Source organism: Taurulus bubalis, assembly GCF_910589615.1.
Source record: "Taurulus bubalis genome assembly, chromosome: 11".
Lineage (NCBI taxonomy): Eukaryota > Metazoa > Chordata > Actinopteri > Perciformes > Cottidae > Taurulus > Taurulus bubalis.
The window spans coordinates 20,000,441-20,014,880 of NC_136599.1; the positions used below are offsets into that span (position 1 = coordinate 20,000,441).

General features: G+C 43.6%; 1 protein-coding gene across 1 annotated transcript; it reads right to left on the reverse strand.

Annotated features, from left to right (window-relative positions):
• Positions 1–3,650: 3,650 nt before the first annotated feature.
• Positions 3,651–9,362, reverse strand: tmem115 (transmembrane protein 115; the record flags this gene model as incomplete). Its single annotated transcript, XM_079226660.1, has 3 exons — positions 3,651–4,263; positions 6,197–6,561; positions 8,871–9,362. The coding sequence occupies 3 exons, from the start codon at positions 9,360–9,362 to the stop codon at positions 3,963–3,965; spliced, it is 1,158 nt and encodes a 385-aa protein (XP_079082786.1). The 3' UTR covers positions 3,651–3,962.
• Positions 9,363–14,440: the final 5,078 nt, after the last annotated feature.

Sequence of the window (14,440 nt, forward strand, 5' to 3'; positions counted from 1 at the left end):
TGCAATGATCACCACTTTTGATGTGTCAGTGAAATGCAGAGGATGTGGTGGATGACCAATGTGAATGTGCATTTATCTTACGTTGAAGTGGTCACTGTGACTCTACAATGAGACGTAACACAGACGTCTTTTTAAGGGTGTCCTATTGGCATTTTAAATCACATTATATTCTTAACACCAAGGTTCCCTTTGACTTGAGAAGGTTATCCCGGTACTTGTTCCAATCCTCTCAATTATTTTGTAACACTGTGGTAGTATCTAGTGCAACACTATGTGTGAGAAAGCTTAAAAGGTCCGCTCTATAGAGACTGACTCATGTGATAGCTGGTAATCCCCACCTATAAATAATCAGGAAAGTGTGTGTAAAATCAAACCACAAAACGGCGTGTCTCCTTTAAATTACAAGTATTCAGGCTTTTCCCTTCATAGACTAATCGAGTAGGACTCGTGGTTGTGGTGGGATGTTCAAGGTCAAACCACCGAGCCACCATCCAGCCCAGTGTCATAGTAACAATCATATGAACACCCCGCAGCAGGATAGCAAGCACCACAAACTGTAACGCAATAAAAGGGACTGAAACGCTGTTTTCATTTCATTCAATCGTCTTTTATTTCATATAGGAGATAAAGAAATATATCTGAAAACTAAAACAGAAAAGTCTGTGCGACTGCCACAATGCTGAGAGAGAGAGAGAGCAAGAGAGAGAGACTGTCATTAGTATGAACAAGATCTGTTGGTGAAAAAGTCAGGTCAAATAAGGAAAAAAAAAGAACTCTTGTTCCCCCGATCCCATTAATTCCAGTTGACACACAGACTGGTCAGAGAAGCTGGACATCCACCGGCCACTCTGATGGGACACCAAACGGGGGAATCGAATCCTTTGGGTGAAGCACCTGCCTGTTCCGGTTGAAAAGTAGTCAACCTGCCTGTGGTGTGACTTTGATAATGACGAGATACGGCTGGACCGGATGAAACACTTATGAACCGTTTATGGAGCCATAATGCAATTCAGAGCAATCAGTTGCCTAATTATTGACTAAAAAAAGGGCTTGTCTGTTGACGAACCCAGCAACACCACTTATTGTCCTCGCCTTCAGCTCGCCTCGGCATCACCGACTGTAAAATGTCATTATTCACGCAGGCGGCGCGTAATGTCATTCCTTTCTTCTCACTTTCTTCTCTTCACTCAGAAGAAATATAAATACCGAGAGAAAAATACCAAAACAAAAAGGGAACAGGGATGGAGAGTGAATGGAGCTTTGGCCAGACTGAATCTTGTAACATCAGACTGACTATTCCAAACTGCGCGGCTTCACGGGTATCGACTGCTCGGTGACCGTCTGTAGCTACTTTGTGCACCGGTTGTTTTTTGGGACACTTTTCCTCCATTGCCCCCGTGAATGCTTTTGACGGCAGAAAGGCGGTTTGAGGTTTCAGATATCCGACGACACTCTGAAGCTCGATTTGACATATTTCATGAAAGAATACGACGCAAATATCTTCTTGTCAAAAGAATAAGAGCACGGTGAGATGAGCAGAAGGAGGGCGGACACAGGACAGAACACACAGAACTTCATCGCTCTCATATGGCTTATCACTTCCTACACATAAAACATCTCCATCTGGTGAACAGTGACCGTTAATCGTGGCCTGGACTTAAAGAGCCCGAACTGAAAACATGTTTCATCTGAATGTTGCCGTACATAACATTAAGGAGCACACTGTCGGGTGTCACATACCCGTGGGCTGGAAATCAACAGGGACAAAGCTGAAGGTCATCGCAAGTTTGAATATCAGACTGCTGTTTTCCAGGAGCATTTGTCACTAAACTGGTGACATGATCGCTCGTCTTGTCAACACATCAAATCACATGGCGCCATTAGACCAAAAGGCCAATCTTGTGACGCTCTTCCTCAAAACTCTCAAATTACGGCGGAGCCCTAGCGGACTAAAAGGTTTACACAGGATGTCTCAGAGATAAGCGCAAGCTGATCGAGAAACAAGACTCTTAAAAACTCTGCATCTTTTTTCTCCATTTGACTTGTTCCACCAGTTCCCGCGCATATAACATACGCATACACAATATTCACATGGCTTTTCTGGGATATTAAGTACGGTTGTTGATAAAACGATAAACTTTGCTGGGTCTTTGCTCACATTTGGAACATATCCAAAACCCTCCAGAAATCCCCTCTGTGATAGTGGGCGACAGATGGCACAGTTAACCCGCTCCGTCTTTTGTTTCATTTGATTAGTTTTCAAATTTAGAGTCTGTCAATTCAGTCAGTGACAAATATAGCACCCCAAGATTTTTCTTCACATAACAAATGTCAGATTATTAAACATGAAAAACAGAATTACTTTATATTGGAATTAAACATCTAACATCTTAATTGAAACATTTTGTGTAGTTTCTAGATTTCAATCTCTTTCTTCGATGTGTCTGAGGGAACCTGCCGAGGTAAATGAGTAGTCAAAACCAAAACGGCAGTGCTCATCAATCAGCAGTTTTGTTGTTTTGGTTATACAATTTGGGGATTCAATGATTCGATCATTACCATAATGGACAGCGACATCTGACTGGATGCAAAAATGAACGAATCAGGAAAAAAATGTTGGCCACTGGTGCTGCTTGGTATCGTGAGTGAAGAAATGAAAGAAGTTACAAGTGCAAAGGATGCGACTGGGAAACATTTTTCTGGCTGATCACTGACCAATGCAGGCGTCTGTAGAGTTAATATTTATCCTCACGAGTCTGAGATACAATACATCAGAGCAGACTTTGACAGAGCACAGATACAAACTATGAATCATCAACTGTAAAAAACAAAAACAACGTCTCTGTATTTGTAATGGTGCCGAATGACTAAAAACAACCATGGCAGACAGTGACTTCTCTGTATCACATGCACCCAGATAATTGAAAGCTCATTTCAGATCCAAGTAGGTGTAAAACGGTACAGAATGATGCTCCTGAAGCAGGCTTAGCATTAGCCTACAAAATATAATCATCTCGTTATAACTCGTAGAACAAGAATCAGAATCATCATCCACAAATCGGTGCACAGAAAAAAAAAGGTGTTTAGTCATGAACAGATCCAGAAAAAGAAAAAAAAAACAAACACACAAAATTGTTCTCCATTAAACAACAAATGGGGGATCAAAATTGAAAGGTGGGTACACGATCCGTTTCTTTGCCCGTTTGTCGTTCCAGAGACAAATGAAAATAGTGCAGAAAATTCTCTTCAAAAATCTTGAAGTTTTGTATCACAGTTTATCAGCAGGAGGGACCTGCAGCAGCTTCTTTCCTCTGATCCAGCACCTCGGCTGAGTTGTCACACTTCCTCCTTCACAGACCTGATTAAATATCAAGAACTAAAAGCACGTCACTTTCAGCCGCTTTTCAGTGAGAATTCAGCGCGAGTCTCTATCTGTCACCAACCAACGGCTTTCTCATGGCTGCTCCGAAAAAGACTTTTTAAAAGAAGAAAAAAAAAGAAAAAGACTAATGGGCACCCATTTTGTTATTTATTTAGAAAGCAGGAGAAAGCGACACATGAAGCAGTGGGACCGAGCTCCGCGAGTCGGGATCAAGTCCGGCCAAGGAAGAATTTCTGGTTGAACTGCCGTCCGGTCGTTTTGCAGGAAGGAAGAGAAGAATCGAGTGTCCAGTTTGCCCATCTACACAGAGCGTTTATGCCTGAACTGAGAGCGCTGGACAGTTCGCACCCCCTTTTGGCCTTTGTGATGACATTGACAGTGTGTTTGTAGGGGCACGGTCGTGTGTGCGTGTGTGCGTGCGTGTGTGTGAACTGGTCAAACATGTTGTCTGTGTTGCCGTGTGCGATATCGGGCGTATACCTACTCACTGAGCATATTTGTATACTAGTCGGGGGACGCTGAGTACACTAGTACACCGGCCAGTGACACCCAACAGTGCGTTTCCGTGCGTTCATTTTTGTTACGACCTAGACGGGGCATCCTCAAAGCTGATGATGCTGGACTCTGGGTGCTGCGCTCCGCCCGTGGACGGCCCTCCGCTGCTCTGTGACATCGAGGACGAGGAGGTGGAGGAGAGCGAGGCACCGACAGGCCCCCCTGGCGGTCTCGGCGTGGAGGAGGAGGATCCGCTTGGGAGGAGCAGCTGAGTGTCGGTTCGGACCTCGTCTTCGTCCTCGTCTTCCTCGTCGTCCATGCTGGGCCAGGCGGTCTGGTCCTCCACGTGCTTCAGACGCTCGTTCAGGGCCTTGAGGGCCAGTTGTCTGAAAGGAAGAGAGAGAAATATGAATAATTTATCCCAGAACGATGGACAGCGGCACAACAAGGGAGGCCCGTTCGGGATTGTATATGTAGCAAACAAGTAAAAGAGAGAGAGAGAGAGAGAGAGAGAGAGAGAGAGAGAGAGAGAGAGAGAGAGAGAGAGAGAGAGAGAGAGAGAGAGAGAGCTTCTGTCAGAATAACTAAAGTAAATAACCCCTCATTAGTTAAACAACCAAAGTCCTGACACATGCAGACAGGGTAGGCAAAAGTGCAGCACCCTTGGAGCAGTTTTGAAGGTTCAGTTCCTTCGTTGGTTCAGGGCAGATAGATTATAATGTAGTAAAGATATCTGCAAAGTTCCTGACTTTGTTTAAGGCAGTGTTGATACTCTACCTAAAAAACATTTTTGAAAAACTCATAAAATCCTATAGGAAAAAAAATCCTATACCTGTGGCTGTCAGAAGACTGTAATTAGCCCGTCCAATCATTTTTCTTCGGCCCAAATGTAATGACTGGAAGGGCTACCTGCCTGTCTGCGTTCTCATTGTTCATGACCGGAATGTTCCACAAGCTGCTAGCTTGAGAACTGCGAGGACAAACAACAGCCATGTTCATTTTTTACGTTCACAATGCTAATTTTGGAGAGGGGCTTCAGGAGGGAGGTCTGTGTTGCCAACGTGGCAACTTTCTTGCTAAGTTTAGCAACTTTTGGAGCTAATGCTGCTCACTACTTGAGTTGGTAACACTGAGCTGGGATTTTTCAGATGGATCTTTTTATTTAGCGTACTCTTGCTAGTTTCTCAAGATAACAAACCCAAGCTCAAAAGGGCTCTCTTGTCTTTCAATCGAAAAAGAACATGCTGATGCCACAGCCTTGACCATGTTCACATGGACGGTGAGAGACCAATTAACTGAACATTTGTAAGTGCGATGAGTAAGTCCTTTCCGATAGCAAGATAAACTCTTATTACCTGCCTTGTTAGTTGTCCTAAACAATCAGAACCAACAATAAAAAGTACCCCCACTAGTAAACCAACTAACTAGTGTTTTCTAGCAATTAAAAACTAGCAATTTTTCGAAATGAATAGTGTCATTTTTGGAATGAAACTCATCATTTGTTGATTAAATCGCCTCAATTATACTGGAGGTGTATTCCCCTTTCAGCAGATGGCAGACCTCAGCTAATCAAAATAAAGCATTTACAGAAGCCTTAGCTTATTTCAGTTGGCAGCCATATTTAATGCATGTAACAAGTATAACGAGTATAACGAACACACTGAAACATAATCAAGCTCAACCAGTTTCTGGATAAAAATGCAATAATACTTGTTTGCTAACTGGGCCGCTGCTTAACATGGGCAACTGTGTGACTGTTTATGTTAGCACAGATCTGTATATGTGGGTGTGTATGGGTATGAAACTGAATCCGTATGAAAGCTTGAAAGTGTGTCTACTAGACAATGGAACATGAGGAAAAACTAACCTCGGACAGCTTGAGAGTGCTGTAGAGTCATGAGTGAGTTGTATGAATGAACTGTTTGAGAAGTATGACTGCAAAAGGGCACAGAGGCTCAGCAACGTTTCCCTGAGTAAATTAAACTAAAAACAACTTTATTTTGCTGACGAACATTTTCACGAAAACTTTGACAAGTAATAAGTATATTATGGTTCTTGTGGTGAGACTGTTTTCTCAGCTGCTGATTCCCAAAGTCAAAAATAAACTTTAAACAACAATATTTTTGTATTAATGCTCAATGATTGAATTGGAAAATTATTATTTACTAAGATTTGAATTATTCTAAGCTTCTAAAATTGCTTTTAGACCATTAGGGGAGAATACAACTGATGACTACTCTTTCAATGGAACTATGAATAATAAAATACCATTTAAAAGGCAGCGTGACCAACGATAAATGTTTCTTTGCTCTGACTCACCTCCTCCTCTCTGCGTCTTGTGGGTCCGTCCCCGGCAGGCTGATAGTGATGGAGGAGGGGGCCCCTACGTCGTACCGCTTCACCATCTTCCTGCACACCTTCACCTTCACCAGGGCAGCGTGCACCAGGCCCGCCAGCAGCCCCACAGCCGGCTGCAGCGCCTCAGGGAAGAAACTGGCGAAGGCGAAATGGTCCGACATGTCCCCGCGGCCCCGGCTGTGCCTCTGGTAGAAGCGCAGGTAGACCCAGCCGGACAGGGAGCCGAAGCTGAACGCGGCCAGGTCAGCAGAGCTGTCAAGCAGCCCGGACAGGCGCAGCAAGGCCAGGAGGAGGAGGACCAAAGCCGGCGCTGCCTTCAGTCTCACCTAGGATGGGGGGGTGAGACAGTTTTTAGTTCCAGTGAACCGGAGTAGTCAAGCAGAGGGACAGCTACCATTTTGTCTGTGGACCACCGTGGCTGCCAGTTCCCACAATTTAGTCAAGTCAGCTGGATTCAGGAATTGGAACAGCAAACAATAGCTGGTTACGTGCCATGGTGGAGGGCAGGAGCCATATTCAACATTTTCTGACCTGCTCAGCGTAGATGAAGAGGATTAGAGTGAAGCAACCCAGTTTTCATAACAAGCGCAAAAAGCCATCTGCTAGTTTAAAAAAATACACATTAGGAATGTGTAACTAATATGTGCTTTAGGGGGGTGGGGGGGAATACAGAAGAGCATCATTTTATTTTAATCTTAAAATGTAAATTGACAGATTACATTGTAGTCCAAATTTGGAAGTGAATCACAAACCTAAACCAGAGAGCACAAACCCAAACCAATCAACAGCTGTTAAACCACTGGCTTTTATGGCTTTAGTCCAACAGCATGATTACAATAATTGACGTGTGTGTGCTCCACAGACTGGATAACAGAAGGGTGTGCTCACAAAATGATTAAAGATAATACCACACCGCCAAAAAACAAAACAAGGCCGAGCTCCTCCTTGTGGCACTGGCAAGTCTGTGGCAAGCGTGTGGCAGGCGGCAGTCAGGACTGTGGCACCTCTCTGACTATTGCCCACTAGTGCTGGTACGTCTCTGACTGAGAGGTGTCACCACTAGTCAGAGACTCCACCTAACTCCATATAAGGAGTGGACAAGTGGAGATATAGTATTCGACTTGTATTTCCAAACGTTTTGATAAATAGTTTTAAATTATATTAAAAATGATGATTTATTATGATTATTTTAGCTGATTGTTGTAAATGACTATAAAAGTAATTATTGGAAAGAGTATATTTTGTTCCTTTTTGTTTCAAAACCAGCGAAATCATACATAAATAAAATGAAGGATAAACAAAAAAGTACAGGGAGGTTGCTCGCAGGATGTATACAGAGAACGGGGGCTCAGTTGACACCAACTAAAATCCTTCAAATACTAAGGATGGTCAAATGCAGAGAATACATTTCCTGTGTGGAACTAATAAGGGATTATTCCTATTCCTAAATATGATTTACGGCACCTGACCTGTGTAACAACAAGGGATGTGCCCAGGAAATGTGGCTCCACCCATTCAGCAGCTTCTTTTTTTTGTGTGTACAATTTCATAATGTGTTAATAAGAGACGGCAAAATACATTTAAACTAAGATGCCAGGGGTGCCGAACAAGTGAAGTTCACTTGCCGCTGTCCTGGCACTTGACTGCCACAGACTCGCCGCTGTCCTGACACCCAGCTGACGCCTGCCACAGACTTGCCACACTCTTGCCACTGCCAGTAATCGCACTCGCTGTCTCTCCACTAAATAAAGAAATGCTACTTGTATGCGTGTTAATAAAAAAGCCTCCCTCAGCATACAATTTTAATTGTCATCCCATTGAAAAAGCACACTATAAAAAAAAGCACATTATAAAAAAAATGTTTTTTTAAACGTACTTTCAAGTCATGCATAAATGAGTCTGTTTTTTTAACGACTGCAGTGTCCTGTTAGGTGTTTTTTTTTTACTAAAGTGTTAGTAAGGGGCTTAAAAACACATAACTGGATGCTTTCATGAAAAAACACAATCTACAACCTCAAGGGAAACTAGAAGAAACACTCCTGAACATCAGGGGTAGAAAAACATCATGGGCTTCACCACACGAGGACTTCCAGCACAAATAAGACAGCATTCATCCAATCCAAAAACAAGCGAGTAGGCCGTCGGTTAAGTGTGTATGTACACATTTCACTCTACCGTCCTTATTATTATTAAAAGTTGTCCTTTAAACTCCCAATGCTTCCCCTTTTAGCTAAAAACATGCAGGATACAGTAGATCCAGTGCTCCAAAGACTGACAAAGACACAAAGGGTTCCCAAATGTACATGGAGTTACACATTATGTAAATCGAGGCATAAGAATAGTCACTTATGGAAATTCTGTGTTAATTTAAACTAAAAACAAAGAAAAGCACATTGTATGTAATTGTAGTGACTATGCACTATGTCCTTGATTATTCAAGGCCAAGATCCGACACAAGCTGGTTTATGTACACATCTTGTGTGGCCAGGTTTCCAGTTCACATTCTCAAACTAACTTTGCAGCCACACTCCTCCCTGGTCTGGTGTTATTCACAGGCGCAGCTGAGGGGCGTGCCCCAGGCCAATGAGCACCAATGCAGGAGCAGAAAGGACTTCATGGCGTAATTGAGCCTCACCTGTGGCACCCTGAGCACCGTGGTGTCCCCCATGGTCTGCTTCAGAGCCACCAGGACGCCCCCCAGGAACCCGGCCGCTCCGTGGATGCGCACCGCGAACAGGTAGTCCAGGTCGAAGGTGGCCACGTAGGTGAGCAGGTAGGCGAGGCCCGCCAGGAGGCCCGAGGAGACGCTCACCACCGCGAAGAAGATCAGGAGCTCCAGGGCGCCCCACAGAGGCTCCAGCAGGCGCCCGCAGGCCATAACCGTCCCCACGTTGGCCGCCACACCCCAGACGTGTCGCTCCACCACCCCGTGGGTCGCCAGCGTCCACACCCAGAAGTTGGGCGGAAAGAGGTAGCCCGGGGTCACCCCCAGGGCATACGGCGCGTCGACCGCCCACGACAGCAGGTAGAGGAGGACCACCACGGCGCTGATGCTTTTCACCACCACGCTGGTGCTGGCGAGGGCGGCCAGGCAGTGCTGCCGCGCCACCGGCAGGTAACGATTCATCGTGGTCCCGGTTCGGACAGCAGATCGGTCGGGTTGTGGCGCAGCAGATGTTGGACGCGTGAGATCAGCGGTGCCAAGAGGAACAGGTGACACCTGTGAGTCCCGACAGCGAGAGATTCCACAACTTTCTGTGAGCCTTCATCCGGGATACCGACTGGTTAAAAAGTAGCCCCGGTTATCAACACGTCAAAGTCCGCTCCTTTCTATTCAGACGAGGTGACACAACTTTGGGCAGCAGCAGCAGATACGCCCGAGGATGCGATAGCCTCGGGCTCGGGAGACCTTTTGATCCAGCTTCAGTCCGCGTCGACACGAGCACAACCAGGTGATGGTTCAGGTGGTGGTGGCACCCAACAGATGCAAATCCTGTACTGAAAAAATATTGTTCTCCAAGTGCCAACTTCTTGTGAGGGGTCTGGACGGAGTTAGCTTGTAAACACACGGTAGCTAATGTTAGCTGGGTGTCAAAGCGCGAGTTACCGATTTAACTATAACCGCCACGGTGGAGCAGGAGAGATGACGTCTTCGTTTCGATTAAAACAGGGCAGCTCCCGTCCGGGTCACCTGCTCTCTCTCTCTCTCTCTCGGCCCGGTGTCTACCGGACTAGCCCGCGGATCCCCAGCAGCTAGCAACAGGCCTTCACAACAACGTCCGTGAAGCGGCGCCTCTCCGCAGGCGGCTCGCCGGGGTTTCACGCAGCCGCGGCCTCATTTGGTTACTGGCTCATTCTTCTGTGTTTCAAGAGCAGGTTGCGGGAGGAAACTTTTTCTTTTGTTTGTTATCGGAACAGGCACTCCTCCTTGCAGGAACACCTCTGAGCTACTGACCTGCGCTGCCTGCCGTCGTCATCAACAAGCGGTGAACAAACGTCAAGTCACGTAACCTTTCAACACCGTAGCATTCTGGGAAACCGAGTTTTCATCAAAGAGTGGCGTCTAGCCGAGGGTTATGCTGCGCATATACTTTATAATATATATACTTAATAATAACAGGGCGCTCAGTAGTCTGCACAAGACAGAAGAAACCATTTCATTTATTTATTTACCCAACACACACATGTATAGCTGAAGTATAGCGCCCCAGGAAAATGAAATACTCGGGTGAAGTACCTTGTTCTACACTTTGGGAGGCGTTGTACTTGTCTGTGGTAGTTGTATTTATCTTTCCTGTGGAAACACTGCGTTAATAATAAGGGACATTAGGTCACACATTTCTTTTACTCTAGTCTGATAGTATTGTTCACAAAAATGGGTAATTTGCACATTTAATCTCCAAACAAGTGTTTCCTTTTTTCTTTCCTAAAGCAAATTATACTCTGATAATAATGTAATAAAGACACAAAACAATGCAGACACATTCATTTGAACAATTGGAACTCAATTCACATTTAAGCACTCATACAACACTTGTATTCATAACTTGAAGACCCATGCACTCTAGAGATACTACCACCAGCCAACGACTGATTTGTCTCCGTCCGTGGTTGATGATTACACAAAGTATAAACTGGCTTATAGGAAGCACAATCTTGTTAGAAAATCCTAGTTCTAGGTGATCGTGGTGTGAGTTTTGCATTGTAGTCATTGTTGATGGTAAATTAGAACATTATGGCTCAAATGAGATATAGCGCAGGTGTACAAACAAAACCGAAACAGGCAGTCAGGTTCTGCAATTTAATAACCATGCAAATGAGCTCGAGCTGCATTAACTCAGACATTTGTCTCTGCAAAGACAGATGCAGGACATTAATCAAATGAAACAAGATACTCCTTGTTATCATTCAGACTTTATCACACCTCACTCTGGAAATGGAAGCACATGCATCCATCATAATAATTGGTTGTAAACTCTTTTGGTGGGGTGTTTATGACGCCGTCATCATTTTAAGTAACCTGCAAAATTAAGTGAATCTTTGGAATTTACACAATGGTTGTTGGTTTCATGTCTAATTTGATCTAAATTCTATATAAATAAACATGTACATGGAGGTCTCACACACATGGAAACTCCACCGTGTGAGTGGCCGTTTATTAACAGTCATATACACATGAGTTCATGTCTCCCTCTTCCCTCCTTGCAGTTGTCCTCCTCTGCTCATACACCAAGGCCATCTTCTTTTTGTAGTCCATCTTCTGAACACTGTAGTTTCACCCCTGCAGACGTCACTAACATCCGCCTGCCGTCGCATCATAATTATGTAGTAAAAGTAGAGTCTCGGATTCTCTAAACACCGCGGTTGTCTTTTCCTAACTCGTGAACTCTCCTTCACATCTTTTCTTGACCCTGTGACGCTTTCCACAGAGGGCAAGGACAATTGTTTAAGACGTTAAGAGGTCATTTTTGACGATTCGACCGCACCCAGATAGACCAGGACAGTTCAGTTTACTCAAGTTCAGGCAGGGTCAACACCAGGAGATCAGTCATAAAGGGAAACAATGCAAAAGGCGCGAGGGTCAGAACAGCCATACAAGAGCTTGTAATCAGAAATAACGCTGGAGCGCCCGGCAGTAACACACAAGACAATCTGGCAGGGAACAAGTGCAAGTGGAGGACTTAAATAGCGAGGGACTGATGACAATACATTACATTACATTTAATTTAGCTGATGCTTTTATCCAAAGCGACTTACAATAAGTGCAATTCAACCACGAGTACAAACTCGGAACAACAAGAATCAAGAAAGTACAATTTCTTCAAGAAAGTTAAACTACAAAGTGCTATTAGTAAGTGAAGAGGGGATGTGCTGCAGGTGAGATGGGCGTGGAGAACCAGGTGAGGGGAATGAGAGCTGCTCTGGTCAGAGTGGGAGGATCTGAAATGACAGGAGAGTTAGCAAACAGGAAGGATGAAAACAAGCTAAGATGTGATAGCACCAAATAACAGCAGCAGACTACAGTTCAAACAAACGTGTTAATGAAGGTGCCAATACATATATGAATACGCACTTTATGAAAAATATAGAAAAAAACATTGCTATTTTTAAATTAAGTAGTGAAGTGAAGGTACACACGTTACAAAATCTGCTGCTTTATCTAAGAGCACGGGTCTCAAACTCAATTTGGCTTGGGGCCACCGCTGGTATTGTGATCTATAGGGCCACACACAAACAGCTGCCTCACGTAACCTGCTTGCTTCTTATCCAAAACTGCCTGGTCATTTGACCTTTGCCATTATTTTGAGCCAAACTAAATAGAACATTTTAATATAATTTTGTTTTTTATTTCAATTGTATATTAAGGGATAGTTTGAATTTATATGAAGAATATTTTTAATATTTTTTTTAAAGCGAAAAAAATAAATTTGCAGCCCGGAAATATGATAATTTTGGCATTATGTAGCGGGCCTTTGGGAGGGGGGCCGCAAATGTATGACCAGTTTGAGGCCCCTGATCTAATATAATAAAAATCAGAAAGACAATACATCAGAGGGTTGCACAATACACATACACTCTGAAACGATCCCAAAATGTTCCTGAAACGTGAACAATAATGACATGAAAACTGTGCTAGCTATCAAAATGCCAATTTGTCCAAATAAAGTCCAAGGTTTTGTTAACGTTTGAAACTTTAAATAATTTTTCTAAGTTAAAGTATGGCGAGTCACTGTGCAACCCTGTCTCCTAAAAATTACGTTCCCCAGAACTAATACGCATTCCCAATTACGTTTGGTCAGAAACGTATCTCCTCCCTGATTATGTTTGTGTTTGACGTATATTACACGTTGATTAAACACGTATGTTGATTATACAGGTATTTTTGTTTTGTTTGTGTTTGACGTATTACAAATACGTTTATAATCGTGTGTTTGTGTTATTGTTTTGTTGCTTTATTTAAGCATATTTTAATTTTTAAACTCTGCGGAGAAAAAAGAAAAGAGGGGCGGGGTGAGGCCAGTGACAGCCGGCCGGGCCGGGCGCCCAAAAGTCGGCCGCACCGGGAGGCGAAGACCGCTTGCCCGCCGTTGTTAGGCCAGTCTTCAGACTGCTTGCACCGGGGCTCGGTGTTCAGACGCTTGGCGTCGCCGTCAGGCCGTCGGTAACAGCCTCCTTCGCGCCGGCTCCTTCTCTGAGTCGGGTTGTTTGTGAATGCAGCCCAAAGTGTGTGATCGACTCCATCTAGTGCAGTAAACCACTGCGATCATCAGCAGACACTCGGATCTCTGTGGTCACATCAAGTGCAGAATCTGACGTGAAAAATATTCAAACGGGCGGAAGGAGTCACGGGACCCAACATCCGGTTTTCAAAATACTAACTGATATGAATATGTGTTCAGAACATTTCTGACCACATCCACACATCTTAACTGTACTGGTCTTACATAAATATTGTAATGATATATATGTATATAATATTGAATGCATGTCTCTCTGAATAACTGCAGGGAGTTGAAGCTTTAATGATGTGAAAAGTCACAGACGTATGAGATTATTAAACACAGAAATAATAAATACATCCTGTCTCAATCGGCTAAAGTCTGATTTTGAGTTTACTATACTATTTATTATATGTATTCAAAATGAACAATTAACATGTATTCATAAGTGAAGTTATGAGATTTGCATTTACTTCCGTTCTTGACAGAAAATAAAGGACAAAAAACATAAAAAGACACTTACAAAATAAAGGCTTGCAGAAAATTGTCTGCCTATTAACCGAAACGTTTGAGAGTAATTTACACATATCTTGCATAATAAACCTGAATGTCAACACTATTAAGAAGCATTCAGAAAGTCACCTCTATGGCTCACTAATTAAAAAGCTGCTAACATAAAGCCATGGTGAGATGAATTAGTGCTATGTTAGAGGTCAAACTCTGCTTTGAACCTGCAAGTTCAGATTCTGTGGGAAACAAAGCTTGTGTTAGTTTTATTAATTTAACCTCAATTCAAGAGTTATTCAATATTATTCTTTTGGGTGTATGTTTCAAGAGAAGGAAAACAAGTTGTGTTCTAACACAAATTTAATTCACTCCTTGTTGGTTCAGAGACAACTTTAACTATTGCAATGGCAAGCACACAGAATAAGACAAGGACAAAAGAAAGAAAACATCAAGGTCCAGTTGGAAAACAAGGAGGACT